Source organism: Panulirus ornatus, chromosome 9, assembly GCF_036320965.1.
Source record: "Panulirus ornatus isolate Po-2019 chromosome 9, ASM3632096v1, whole genome shotgun sequence".
Lineage (NCBI taxonomy): Eukaryota > Metazoa > Arthropoda > Malacostraca > Decapoda > Palinuridae > Panulirus > Panulirus ornatus.
Window position 1 is genome coordinate 5,049,090 of NC_092232.1, and position 14,732 is coordinate 5,063,821.

The 14,732-nt window shown below is 39.7% G+C and overlaps 2 protein-coding genes across 17 annotated transcripts in view; one reads left to right on the top strand and one right to left on the bottom strand.

The window, feature by feature from the left end:
- Positions 1-2,852, top strand: part of LOC139750181 (uncharacterized) — a 66,750-nt gene extending 63,898 nt beyond the window's left edge. The window contains exon 4 of the mRNA XM_071664584.1: positions 1,516-2,852. Within this exon, the coding sequence (XP_071520685.1) occupies positions 1,516-1,541 (26 nt within the window). The 3' untranslated portion in view covers positions 1,542-2,852. The remainder of the gene's footprint in view (positions 1-1,515) is intronic.
- Positions 1-14,732, bottom strand: part of pum (pumilio) — a 522,382-nt gene that overhangs the window by 33,798 nt on the left and 473,852 nt on the right. The window lies entirely within an intron of this gene.

A 14,732-nucleotide genomic window follows, 5' to 3' on the forward strand; every position in this document is an offset into this window, starting at 1 on the left:
ATGATATGGTATACCGGGGTTGACGTGCTGTCAGTGGATTGAAGCAAGGCATGTGAAGCGTCTGGGGTAAACCATGGAAAGCTGTGTAGGTATGTATATTTGCGTGTGTGGACGTATGTATATGCATGTGTGTGGGAGGGGGGTTGGGCCATTTCTTTCGTCTGTTTCCTTGCGCTACCTCGCAAACGCGGGAGACAGCGACAAAGTATAATAAATATAAATAAATAATATTTACATATTTATTGATTTATTTTAGGTAATCTCCATTTCTCACATCAGTGAAATTTAAATACAAGGAGGGGGGGGTTTGCAGTCCCCAGCCCCCTTTAGTCGCCTTCTACGACACACGGGGAATACATGGGAAGTATTATTATACATGACCACTGTTTCCCGCATCAGCGAGTTAGTGCCAGGAAACACAAAGAATGGCCCATCCACTCTTATACATGTATGTATACATAAATGTCCACATGCGTACATACACATACATATTCATACTTGCTTGCCTTCATCCATTCCTGTCACTACCACGCCCAACAGGAAACAGCATCGCTATCCCCTGCTTCAGCAAGGTAATGCCAGGAAAAGACAAAAAAGGCCATTATAAAAATAATAACAACAACGACGACATGACAACTAGAAAATGGATGCAAGCAAACATAACCTTTCTTCATGTTACTAGCGCTACCTCGCTAATGTGGGAAACGGCAATCAAGTATGAAAGAAAAGAAAATAATAAAATTTTTTCCATACTTGTTTGCCATTTCCTACATTAGCTAGTCAGCACCAGGGTCAAACTATGAGATGGATTCATTTACTCACATCCACTCTCACTGTCATATATAATGCAATGAAACCACAGACCCCCACAGATCTCAATATGGTTTTCCCTGGCATTTTCATAAAAACCCTGGTTAAGTCCAAAGACAGAATGCCCCTATATACCATATGACTCAAATTCACCCAATCACAAGCACATCTTCCACCCTCCTGCATGTTCAAGCTCTTGAAACCCTTTCCACTCTATCCTTCCATCCCCATTTTGGTCTTGCTCTTCTCCTTTTCCCCTCCACTTCTGTCACATATATCCTTCTTATTAACCTTTTCTCAGCCATCTTCTTCAAATGTCCAAACCAAATAAGTACACCATCTTCAGCACTCTCACCAAACAAACTCTTCTTATTACCCCACCTCTCTTAACCTATCTTTTTTTACATGATCAACCCCCCTTTTATCTTACTTAATACTAGCCAAGAAACCCTTTCCAAGAAAGTTCCAGTACTACCCAAGAACACTTCCCAGCAGCTTTTGCAGCTCCAAGGCAGTGCAACTTCCAGTAGAAAGGGAATTAAGGACTTGTCTGGAGGCCAAGCCTTGCATCCATACAACATCATAGGAATTACTACTACACCTAATTGCAATATTAATAATAATGCAGGAAATGGAAAATGTGTATATAAAAAAAAGATAAACTCTGGGGAAAGTGAGAAATGAATACTGCTCATGTATTTCCAGTGTATTGTGGACGACAACTGAGATGAGCAGGTCCAAGGACTGGAAATCTTCCCCTCTTGTATTACTTTCAAAAGAATGAACAATGGAAGGAATTTCACCTCTCTCATGCTGGAAATACCAAACATGTACGAGGTGGAAAAAAGTCATGAAATCAGTTAAACTATTCATGGTATAAGGGGGTATACATGTAGAAAACCTTGTGTTGAAAGGATCATGGAAATTACATCAAAGTCATCGGCAAAGTTTTTTAAGATAAAAGACTAATATCAGAGAGAGAGAGATTTGGCAGTTACACCGAGAGAGGATACGAAAATAACAGAAAAGTCCATAACAACCAGTTCAATGCCAGTTTTATCATCAAAGAAAACTTGCTTTGGGGATGTGGAAAGCACAGACAATTACAGAATGTGCTGAAAGATTTGGTATATAGTGAAGTCTGCTTGTATTAAATTTGGCAAAATTCATTGAGTTACATCAGACTAATAAATGTCAGACAGTAGACTGCTTTTATTGTGAGTAATCCTTTACGAGAAATGCTGCCTTATATATACAAAACACTGATGTATATCACAGGAGTTTTTAAAACTGGAATGCTTTCATGGACAGCTTAACCACAGTAAGTCTTTTCTTACATGTTTATATGTAAAAAAACTCAATTACATGAGTACAGATGAACATTTTCGAATACACTATTATAACCAAATGTTGTATGCTATGTAGTACAAAGAGACACTTCATTCACTAAGAAATGATTTTTAAAAGCTTTCTAATGTTATTCTTTTTTGAGAAAACATATACACAGTATATTAATTTTGAACTTTTTCTAGTCATTTTTATTGATAAAAAAATATATAACACTTAGCAAGGCTTTTACACATTTCTGAGTTGTTCTGATAAGGCAACACCACTTCAAGTTATAAGTTAATATGTGGATGATAAATATCAAGATAACATAGAACTGTTGAAAGAATTCAAATAAGGTATAAAAATTACCCAAGGTAAAAAGGAGTAAGGTTCTACCCACATATCTCCTGAATGTTGTAAGAGGCAAATGAAAGGTAAGAGTGGGGGAATGGAAACCCTCCTCTCTTCAATAATAAAGTTTCACAAAAAAAGAACAGAAAAACTCAAACGATAATTTATTCTTGAATGCCCAGGCCAGGGTGTCTGGATGTGAATGAATGTAGCCAGTATGATGTGGGTGAGACAGCCGCTGCATGATGAAAGGAACCTAAATATTCTGACTATGAATGAAAAACTTAAAAGGAGATGTGGGTAGAATGATTTTGGACTGTTTAAGGGGTAAAGTCTGAAGTTGGTGAGATAGCAAAAGCACAGGAACGGGTAGCACTTCTGAAGAAGGAAGATCAAGCAAGTTCAAGACTGATGTGGGTTAAAACAGAAACATGCAGAAAGGTGAGTGACTGCAAGGTAATGAACCTAGCCATGACAAGTGAAGAGAGGAGTGTGTTTAAGGAAAACATGAGTGGATGCTTTGGCAGTTTTGATGCAAGGGATTAAATTTTGATGCTAAGGGATCTAAATACCAGAGTGAGAAATGTAGCAATAACAGTAAAACTGGAGGGTGTGGGGTAACTGCATCTCTGATGCCTGTCCCCTCCTGAAACTCCCTCAAAGGAGTGGCCACGGCAAAAGTCTCCATAACTAGTGAGGGTATGGGGTGCTTGGTATACATGAAAATGGGAAAGAGCTTGATTAGTTATAAGCTCAAAGAGAAACCATGACTGGGAATAGTTTATAAAAATTACATACACAAATTGCTGTGGATGAGGGGCAGTGCTAGATTGTGCAATAATTGATAAACATGTGAAGAACCTAACTAACTAAGAGTACATAAAACAAGATTTTGCCATAATGCTAATGCTCATCATTTGATTTGTATGATATAAAAAAATGATGTTTCTCTCAACTGCCTCTCCTCTTACCATCACTCACTTTGCTTGTGTAATGTTATTGTTTTGGTCACTACCCCTCTGACATAGCTCTCTATTTCAGGTTCATCTAGTAGTATTTTCAGTCATGAGTCTGATCTTTGGAATGTTTCTGTAGTCACTCCATGCTTACTTCATAATTATCCAAGTATCACATCAAATCATTATTCCAACTTCCTCCTTGCCAGACAATGATGCATCTTTATTTGAAATCTTATAAGTGTATTTTCAGGAATTACTCCAGACTTAATGATTCTGAATCTTCTTTAAATAGTAGCTCTCAGATTTAAAAACACTGCTCTTTAAGCCTTCTATTCCTTGTAAGGCATATATCATTATATCTCTCCCTTTAATGTTCTCAGCTGCATAGCTCCAGTTCTTTTAATCTTTCATGGTAGCCTAAAGTCTGATGATTTTACTTGTGAAATGATTCTCTCTGTTGATTCTACTAGTGAAATGTTACTAAATTCTATCTTCATTTCTAACTGTTTTACTCGATAGCGTACAACAAGGCAGTATTCATTTATATACTTCTTATACATAAAGACTTTCATCATTAATTTGCTCTCTTTTAGTAAATATTCTCAAAATCATTCAACCCTGATGATGATGATGTATACTTGACGTGAGGTGGGATTGTCCGAAGAATGAGAGCATGACAAAGACATGATGGTAAGTGCAATCTGACTGAGAGAGCTGACCAGGGTGTGCTGAAATGGTCTGCACATATGGAGAGAGAAAAGAGAAAAATGACTAACAAGATCTGTGTGAGAAATAGAAGGGGGTACAGGGTTGAAAGAGGCTTTGGGGTACTGGGGCCTGAACATTCAGGAAGGTGAGTGGTGTGTATGCGATAGACTGAATTCAACGGATGTGGTGTACCGGGAGTAATGCTGTCAAAGGGCTAAACTAGGGTATATGAAGCAGTCAAGGTAAGTCCTAGAAAGGTCTCTGTGGCTCGATTATGGACAGGAGGCTCTTGTTTCTGTAAATTTTACATGATAGCTGGAGACTGGATAGAAGCCAATGGAAGCAATGTTCGTCTTTCTTTTAGGTGGTAAATTACAACAGCAGAAGCAATTAAGGATTATAAATAAAAAAAATTCAATACCTAATTACTTATGCATTTCATGAATCAAAAACTTTATTCTCAAGAGGAGGCGCCTGCATTACGGTAGGACTAGTGTTACCAGGTCTGGTATTACCGAACTCCAGTGCATGAGGTTACACTGCAAGTGGAAGGCCACCTTCAGCAAGGTAGTACTGTTGTTAATGGGCAAAAGGTATTACAATCTCACTGAGGAGTTTCTCACTCCAAAGGAAAGCTGGCATTCTGTATACAAACATACAATCTCTCTCTCCTTTTCACACACAATACTTGACAAACTCGTAATCCACATAACCCATTCTTCATAACTCTAGATTTTCCTGTGGTTTGTGCTAGCCCTGCCTTTTGGTGAAACAGTAGGAAAAGTAGATAGTAGTAGTAGTAGTAGTAGGTAGGAACAAAGGGCAGGAGCATTAGGTAAAAGTAGTGGGTAGGAACACTAGGGAGGAGCATTAGGTAGAAGTAGACAGTAAGAACATTCTGTAGAAGTCCCTGGAAACACTGTGCTAAAAGCGGCATTTGAGTTCAACAGTTATGGAGACTCATTCGTCATGGCCACCACCATGAGAAAAATCCTGGAGGGATCAGGCATCAGAGATAGATAGAAAGATCAACAGAAAGAGTCCATCATTTCCCATCAACTATATGTAATACAGCTTGAAGTTACAGGAGCTCCCTAAAAGGGGGGTCATGAGGTTTATGCGAATGAAAAAAATTCAACTGGTGATGCACATATAGGCACCATAGAAAATATTTAAGTTTGCATTAATTCCAAAGATAAATAACCTTACCTATGCATCCTAAAACCTAACTCAAAACTGACCATATCTTCTCATTCCAAAGCAAGACAAAACCCGAGGTAATGTCAACTGCAGGTGAATGTGCCATGTATAATGCACCAAAATTGCAGACCCTTATACACAACCAGGCCTCACAGACCTTTCTATGGTTTACTGATTGCTTCATTACCCAAGCTATCTATCTAGAGAGACAGCGCTTCATAACCCTGGTTCGGTCCGCTGACAACACATTACCCCCTGTATACAAAACCCTCCAATTCACTTTATCATGCATGCCTTAAACCCTCCTAGGAGCATGTTATTCAGACCCTGAACACTCAAAACCCATTTTCACTTTCTACTTGTCTCCTAAACTTCATACACATATACACTTTGTCAACCTCACTTCAGCCATCCTCTCCTATGTCCAAGCCATTTCAGCACATCCTCTTCTACTCTCACAACAATTTTTCTTATATCTCTTACCCAATCATTTCTCACTCAAACTTTCCTCATTTAACACAGCGTCCTCTACAGTTAATTTCCTACACAATCACCCTCTTCTGTACTTTCTCAAACATCACCCATAAATCTGATCATGTCCTTTCTGAGACATTAGCATCCTTATCTTTACACAAAATGTGTTATACCCCTTAATTCAAAATCAAAATCATGTAATGTTACCTGCAAAAGTATTAGCATAATGAGTAACTACAAGACTTCTTTTTCTATCTATATTATTATTCTATTATACTTAACTGATGTCTCCCGCTTTGGCAAGGTAGCGCACGGAAACAGACGAGGAATGGCCCAACCCATCCACATACGTTTCAATGTATGCATACAAATACATACACAGATATATACACATGTAAATATACATGTAGAAAAACAAATGGATTTGTATGTAGCATTTATGGATCTGGAGAAGGCATATGATAAGAGTTGATAGAGATGCTCTGTGAAAGGTATTAAGAGTATATGGTGTGGGAGGCAAGCTGCTAAAAGCAATGAAAAGTTTTTATTGAGGATGTAAGGCATGTGTAAGAGTTGGAAGAGAGGAAAGTGATTGGTTCTCAGTGAATGTTGGTTTGCAGCAGGGGTGCGTGATGTCTCCATGGTTGTTTAATTTGTTTATGGATGGGGTTGTTTGGGAGGTGAATGCAAGAGTTTTGGAGAGAGGGGCAAGTATGCAGTCTGTTATGGATGAGAGGGCTTAGGAAGTGAGTCAGTTGTTGTGCACTGATGATACAGTGCTGGTGGCTGATTCAGGTGAGAAACTGCAGAAGCTGGTGACTGAGTTTGGTAAGTGTGTGAAAGAAGAAACCTGAGAGTAAATGTGAATAAGAGCAAGGTTATTAGGTACAGTAGGGTTGAGAGACAAGTCAATTGGGAGGTCAGCTTGAATGGAGAAAAACTGGAGGAAGTGGATTTGGCAGCGGATGGAACCATGGAAGTGGAAGTGAGTCAGGGTGGGGGAGGGGGCAAAAGTTCTGGGAGCGTGGAAAAATGTTTGGAAGGAGAACATTATCTTGGAAAGCAAAAATGGGTATGTTTGAAGGAATAGTGGTTCCAAGAATGTTATATTGTTGCAAGGCGTGGGCTATAGATAGGGTTGTGCGGAGTAGGGTCAATGTGTTGGAAATGAGGTGTTTGAGGACAATACGTGGTGTGAGGTGGTTTGATTGAGTAAGTAAAGAAAGGGTAAGAGAGATGTGTGGTAATAAAAAGAGTGTGGTTGAGAGAACAGAAGAGGATGTATTGAAATGGTTTGGTCACATGGAGAGAATGAGTGAGGAAAGATTGACAAAGAAGATATATGTGTCAGAGGTGGAAGGATGGAGTGAAAAAGATTTTGAGCAATTGGCGCCTGAACATGCAGGATGGTGAAAGGCATGCAAGGAATAGAGTGAATTGGAACGATGTGGTATACCGGGGTGGACGTGCTGTCAATGGATTGAACCAGGGCATGTGAAGTGTCTGGGGTAAACCATGGAAAGTTTTGTGGGGCCTAGATGTGGAAAGGGAGCTGTGGTTTTGGTGCATTACACATAACAGCTAGAGACTGAGTGTGAACGATTGTGGCCTTTGTTGTCATTTCCTGGCACTACCTTGGGCACGTGCGGGGGGAGGGGGTTGTCATTTCATGTGTGGAGGGTTGGCGATGGGAATGAATAAAGGCAGCAAGTACGAATTATGTACATGTGTATATATGTATATGTCTGAGTATGTATATATATATGTATACGTTGAAATGCATCGGTATGTATGTGTGTGTGTGGACGTGTATGTATATACATGTGTATGTGGGAGGGAGGGGCCATTCTTTTGTCTGCTTCCTTGCGCTACCTTGCTAACGCGGGAGACAGCGACAAAGTATAATGAATAAAATAAAAAACAAAATGTACATATCCATACTTGCTGCCTTCATCCATTCCTGTCGCCACCCCGCCACACATGAAATGCACCCCCAGCAAAGCAGTGCCAGGAACAGACAAAAGAGGCCACATTTGTTCACACTCAGTCTCTAGCTGTCACGTGTAATGCACCGAAACCACAGCTCCCTTTCCACATCCAGGCCCCACAGACCTTTCCATGGTTTACCCCAGACACTTTACATGCCCTGGTTCAATCCATTGACAGCACTTTGACCCCAGTAAGCCACAACATTCAAATTCACTCTATTCCTTGCATGCCTTTCACCCTCCTGTATGTTCATAATCTTTTTCACTCCATCTTTCCACCTCCATTTTGGTCTCACGCTTCATCTTCCTTCCACCTCTGACACATATATCCTCTTTGTCAATCTTTCCTCACTCATTCTCTCCATGTTTTCAATCCATTTCTACACACCCTCTTCTGCTCTCTTAACCATGCTCTTTTTATTACCACAAATCTCTCTTACCCTTTCATTACTATCTCAATCAAACCACCTTCCACCTTACATTGTTCTCAAACATTTCGTTTCCAACACATCCACCCTCCTCCGCACAACCCCTATCTATAGCCCAAGCCAAGCAACCGTATAACAATGTTGAAACCACTATTCCTTCAAAAATACCCATTTTTGCTCTCTGAGATAATGTTCTCGTTCTTCTTTTCCTGATACTGCTAATATTCCGTGATTATCTTTTGAGACCATGGCAACAGTATCCAAGGTATTATCATGATCCTATTAGAGGCTCCTAGAGTAACATCATAATTAGTCATTACTTTTATCATTAAAGTCCTGTGGTACCACATCATCACAAACAGACAACTGAATACTTAACCTTTAAAGCACTAATAATTTCATAAAAAAGTCTCTCCAACTGTTAAGTTCACTTATCCAGTATGGCCTTCATATTTTCTACTTTGCATTTGAAATATACTGTGCATGCACTGGGGAATAGCATCCATTCTCCCTTTTCATGCACTTTACTGATGCATAGAGTATTTTGACAATAATTAACTCACACAGCTTATTCTTATTAACTAAATTTTCCTGAGGAGCAGGAGCATCAAGTAGAAACATTAGATAGATGAAGTAGGAAGGAGAATTAGACAGAAGTAGTCACTAGGAACATTAGGTAGGAGCCTATGCAAACACTGCATTAGAGTTGCCCTCTGCCAGTGGCCTGTCAAGGGTGAGGTACTACAGGCTAAGAAGTGGCACTGGAGTTCTTTGGTTATGAAGACTGGTCACCGTGGCCACACCTTTGAGGGAGTTCCAACTGGAACAGGCGTCAGAGATATAGATGGATAGATAGCTAAAGTTTCCTTCACTTTACAGCACAACACTGACATTCTATTGTGTCTTGCCAAAAACATTTCCCTAAATAAGGAAAAGTCTGTCATTAACTATAACTGGCTTTGTAAGCTAGATGACATTGGTGATGATTTTGAACTTTTCTTTTTCTTTCAAACTATTCGCCATTTCCCGCATTAGCGAGGTAGCGTTAAGAACAGAGGACTGGGCCTTTGAGGGAATACCCTCACCTGGCCCAATTCTCTGTTCCTTCTTTTGGAAAATTGAAAAAAAAAAAAAAAAAAAAAAAAAAAAAACTAAGATGGCTATTAATGGGAAAGCAGTGCTCAGTCAGGCCTCCTGGGACATGCTAGTTACCAAGAATTCTAAGTTCCGCCACAACTGACACATTTGCAAGGAATCTTTTACCCATGGTCAATCTTCTTGTACAATGCACAGTCATGGCATCCAAAGCAAAAGCCAATCCCAGTATCACAGCTACACTGCTATACCCTGTCCCAACATGCTGACAAATCCAACAAAAAAACTGACCTCCCAATAAAGCATTTCAGCTTGTAAGGTAACTATGCCTCCTAGAAAGCAATAATTTGATTCTTCTCCCTACCATAAACCACAATTCTCCAGCCCAAGTGACAAGTGCATTTCCCTTGCATAGATCAATTGAAGTAAGTGGGGAAAGATTTTGATATATCACCTTAGTCTTCAACATGTCCTCAAATGACTGGATTTTAACAGTCTCCATCTTTTAGTGGGTGTTCTACTTACATGGCCACTGTCACCATACCTTGATCTTCATAACTATGATAACTGTCTCCCATGTGAATCTAAGATGATGCAATAGGCTCCTCTCTTGCTTTGAGAAGTCAACAACTAAAGCTTCTCCCTCACATTGCCACATGAATTTTGAGAACTGTAGCATGTACTTTCAGACAGTAATGTGGAACCTCAGCAGCACCATACTTGTTGCAAACAAGACCTTCTCCAACAGGAGTCATGGAAGATTGCATTTCTTTTTGTACCCTTCTTCCTCTTCTTATGAAACATCCAGTTGAAGACTCTTGCAAATACTCATCAGTCTCATCTATGTCAATAGCAGGTAGACTTCCCTTAAAAAGAGCTGGGTCTGAAGTAAAGTGGGTGACCCATAACTGCTCAATGTCAACACACAAAAAGTTTTGGTTGACAGGCCCAAACTGCCACAGAATGGAATACAAATCAGACAAGCTAGGCTAACCAAACCACCATGTTATGTATATATCAGCTTTTGATATGTAAATAAGTGTTGAAACTATGTTCACAATCTAAAGGCAACTCATAAGACAGAAGACAGCACTACAATGCAGACTCATACCTAAGCACTTTAGACCTCTCTTGTCAAAGCAGAACAATTTATATTCTCTCGGAGACAGGGAGTGCTGCTGACATACTGTTCTCCTCCCATAGGAAGGTTATATCATGAACAAGTACAAGAATACAATGGATGATCTCATTTCCAAATATTCTCTCTCTGTTATACATAATATCCTGAAACCAGGGTATTATAACAATAATTTTTTTTCTTTATTTCAAGCCTGTTCACAGTTTCCCACATCAGCTAGGTAGCCCTTGGAAAAGATAAAGAAAAGGCCTTATTTGCTCACATCCATTTTCTACCTGTCATGTGACACACTTAAGCCACTCCCCCTTTACACAACCAGACCCCAGAATCCTTTCTCTGGTTTCCCCCAGCCACTTCATATGCCCTGATTCAGTCCACTGACAGCAAGCTGCCACCTGTATACCACATTGTTCCAAACCACTTTGGCACAACCTCCTCACCCCTCATATTGTACTCAAACATTCCATTTCCTAAACATTCACACTCTTCCATACATTCTCCTTCACAGCCCATGCCTCACAATCATACAACTCCACAGGGATTACTAAACCTTCAACATGCAAATTTTCTATCTATCTATCTACATATCTGATGCCTGGTCCCTTCTGGAACTCCCTCAAGAGGGTGACTGCAGCAATAGAGGCTCCACAACTCGTGAACTTGAGCTGATTCTTAGCCTTTAGTACCCCACCCTTAACAGGCCACAGGCATAGGGTGACTTTAGTGCAGTGTTTACAGAGGCTCCTACCTAATTTTCCTCCCTATTACTTCTATCAAATGCATCTACTTACTACCTCCCAAATAGTGACCTCTCTTTCCATACATTCCTCAATGCTCACAAAAACTTCATCCACACACCTAACCTCAGCTTCCATGGTTCCATTTACTGTCATGTCCACTCCCAGGTACCTAAGACACTTCTCCAAATTTTCTCAATCTAAACTCACATCCAAACAAACATGTCTCCTTCCACTACTAACTCTAATAAACTTTTAATCATATTTACTTCTCCTGTCAAACACTTTCCCTAACTCTGCCAACATCTACAATTTCTCACTCAAGCCTGCCATCAAAGCCTTGCCATTAAGAAAAAACAAATGACTCCCCTTCCCCCCCAAGACTGTAAATGCCACTCTCTCCAAAAGCCTTGAACTTACCTCCCTCATCACCCATAAACAAATCAAAGAGCAATGGGGACATCAAACTTTTTTCTCCTTATGCCTTACTCTCTTGATAAAAAAAAAAACCCTCCTTACTGCTTATAATAATTTTACTATTTGATTTAATTATACTTTATTGCTGTCTCCCGCATTAGCGAGGTAGCGCAAGGAAACAGACGAAAGAATGGACCAACCCACCCACATACACATGCATATACCTACATGTCCACACAAGTACATATACATACCTATACATCTCAACGTATACATATATGTATACATATACACACACAGACGTATACATATATGCACAAGTACATAATTCATACTGTCCTGTTGCCACCCCGCCACACATGAAATGACAACCCCCTCTCCCCGCATAAGCGTGAGGTAGCGCTAGGAAAAGACAACAAAGGCCACATTTATTCACACTCAGTCTCTAGCTGTCATGTACAATGCACCCAAACCACAATTCCCTTTCCACATCCAGGCCCCACACCATATATTTGTAACATCTTCCTCAAAGCATCTCTCTCAAACTTACCATATGCCTTCTCTAGATCTATAAATACCACATACAAATCCTTCTATAAATACTTCTCACATGCACTCTTCAAAGTAAACATGTGATCCACAAATCCTCTACAACTACTGAAACCACCTACATAGTTCCTGCTCACTCAGTCCGTTGCTCTGTGCATGTCACCACCCTCTCAATCATCACTCTTATACGCAACTTATCAGGTGGACTCACCAAACTTACACACTTGTCCTACTTGTCTTTATACAATGGCACTGTACATGAATACCACAAATTGTCAGGCACCTCAACATAATCCTTATATACAATGAAAGTCCTAACAAATCAATCAACAACACATTCATCTCCATTCTTAAGAAATTCTTACTTTGCATACCTTCCCAACCCAAACACCCTAAATCTATCATCAAACACATTCAACAGTCCTCCACTTTACAAGGGGCCCCTTAACATAAGAAAGGCTTACATCACTGAAAAACACTACTTATAGCAAAATGACACGAAAAGAGGATGTTTTTTCCCATAAGGAATATTTAGTTAGCTTGAAATACATTCTTGATGCATGTCTAGCACCACCTAACTTATATAAATGTAACTAAAACCCATAATAAAAGTAAATATGGTACTGAAGCTTCTTGTGTTCAGAGGCACTTTTTCATTGATAGAAATGTAGGATGATGACATCTGCTTCCACTAAAAACCTGTTTCACTGAGGTTTGTATTCTCCTTCCTTGATTATCTCCCTCAAAGTCTCCTGGAAAGCTTTAGCTCACTTGTGGTGTCTGCACTTGCTGCTTAACCCTACACACAGACAATCTTGGGTTAAGCAGCTTAACCCTACACACAGACAATCTTGAGACCACAAACTGTTTCTTTACTTGTAGAGCTCTCCCCCTCTTCCTTCATGTATTCACATATGCTTTTTTTTTTTTTTTTTTTTTTTTTTTTTTTTTTTTTTTTTTAGGGGATCATTGTATTTTTCTTAGGTAGATCATCAAGTCAATTACCCAGCATCCTCTCCATCATCTATATAGCACAGATTCATTCACCACAGAATGTTGCATCTTATGTTTTGCTTTTGCTATTAATTTGTTGGTATTCTTGACAATGGTAAATATGGTGGTTACAGGTAAGCCACAACAGTACTCCATGTCAACAGCCCATTCTCAATTTCTACTACGCTTCATCACATCAACTTCCACATCAGAGTAACACAACTACATTGTTTCTTCTGAACATTAAAAAAAAAAAAAAAAAAATTCCAACTCCACCAGATCTTCAACTGGAGATTGTAAGATTACAAGGGTATAACATGACAAAGTATATGAGATAACAGAGCACTTACGATATACATCTATTACGTTGCTTACACTTTGCGTGGGAGGAATAACCCAGCCAACATAGCAGTTCAGGTTATGTCAATCTTCCTGCTTCCGTTGGAAATAAACATCAAAGCAAGAATATTCAACATCTAGCAACTTAATTTACCCAACAAACTGATGACATGTATGCAAAACAATGTATTATGGAGCAATATAGTGGGAAGTCTTTTTATCATTCCATCTACTCTTCACCTCATCACTGCCTGTTAATCACTTCCACATCTGCCCCTTTACCAGTTCCCATTTTTGCTTTCCACACTATTAACCTCCTTCCAAAACATCTTTTATGCTCCATGAGGTTTGCTGATAACTGCTCAACCCAACTCTCATTTGCCCTCTTTTTCAGTTCCTGCACCTTCCTCTAGACTTCCAGCTGCTTACTCTTTTACATCTCCCAATTACTACTCATACAGATCTCTTTTCTATTTCACTTGCAACTTTACTTCATCATCCCACTAGTCACCATCTTTTATTTACCCACCTCCCACCTACTGTATGGCACACACTACTTACATGCTAGCAGTGCTTCACTAATTATCTCTCATTTCTCAACCACTCCCATAGTTTTGTTTAGTCTCACTTGCTACTTTACTCTCCAAGTGATTCTTTACATAAGCTTCTCTTCCAAGCCCACTTACTTTCATTGCGCTTTTCACATCCAACAGCCTCTATAAATCTTCAACTCTGTTCCGCCAAGTATGTCAGCCCACTGGCAGCTCCTCTAAGCACATTCACATCCAAGTCTCTTTCTCTGCCCACCCATCAATTAGTACATAATACATCAGTGCTTTCTTAACATCTTTCCTACTCCATGTATGCTTATGTATGTCCCTCTTTTAAACCAGGTACTCCTGATCACCAGTCCTTTTTCTGCACACAATTCCATAAGCTGTTTACCGTTTCTATTCACCTTAATGAATACCCCATGCCCCAAATGATGCCCTCAACAACCACAGTAATGATACTTTAACTCTTTCATGTCCACGGGGGTCCCTTACATCTTTATGAGGCTCCTGCACCACGTACAAAGCTGGATACGTCCACAAGTCAGGAACATAGATCATAGTGTTGTGATGCTGTGTATGTACTGTGTGTGCAGGGCAACTGAGTAGTAAGTGTGAAGTGTCTTCTTAATTGCTTAAGAGATGGGTGATCTCCAGTGTGTAGAC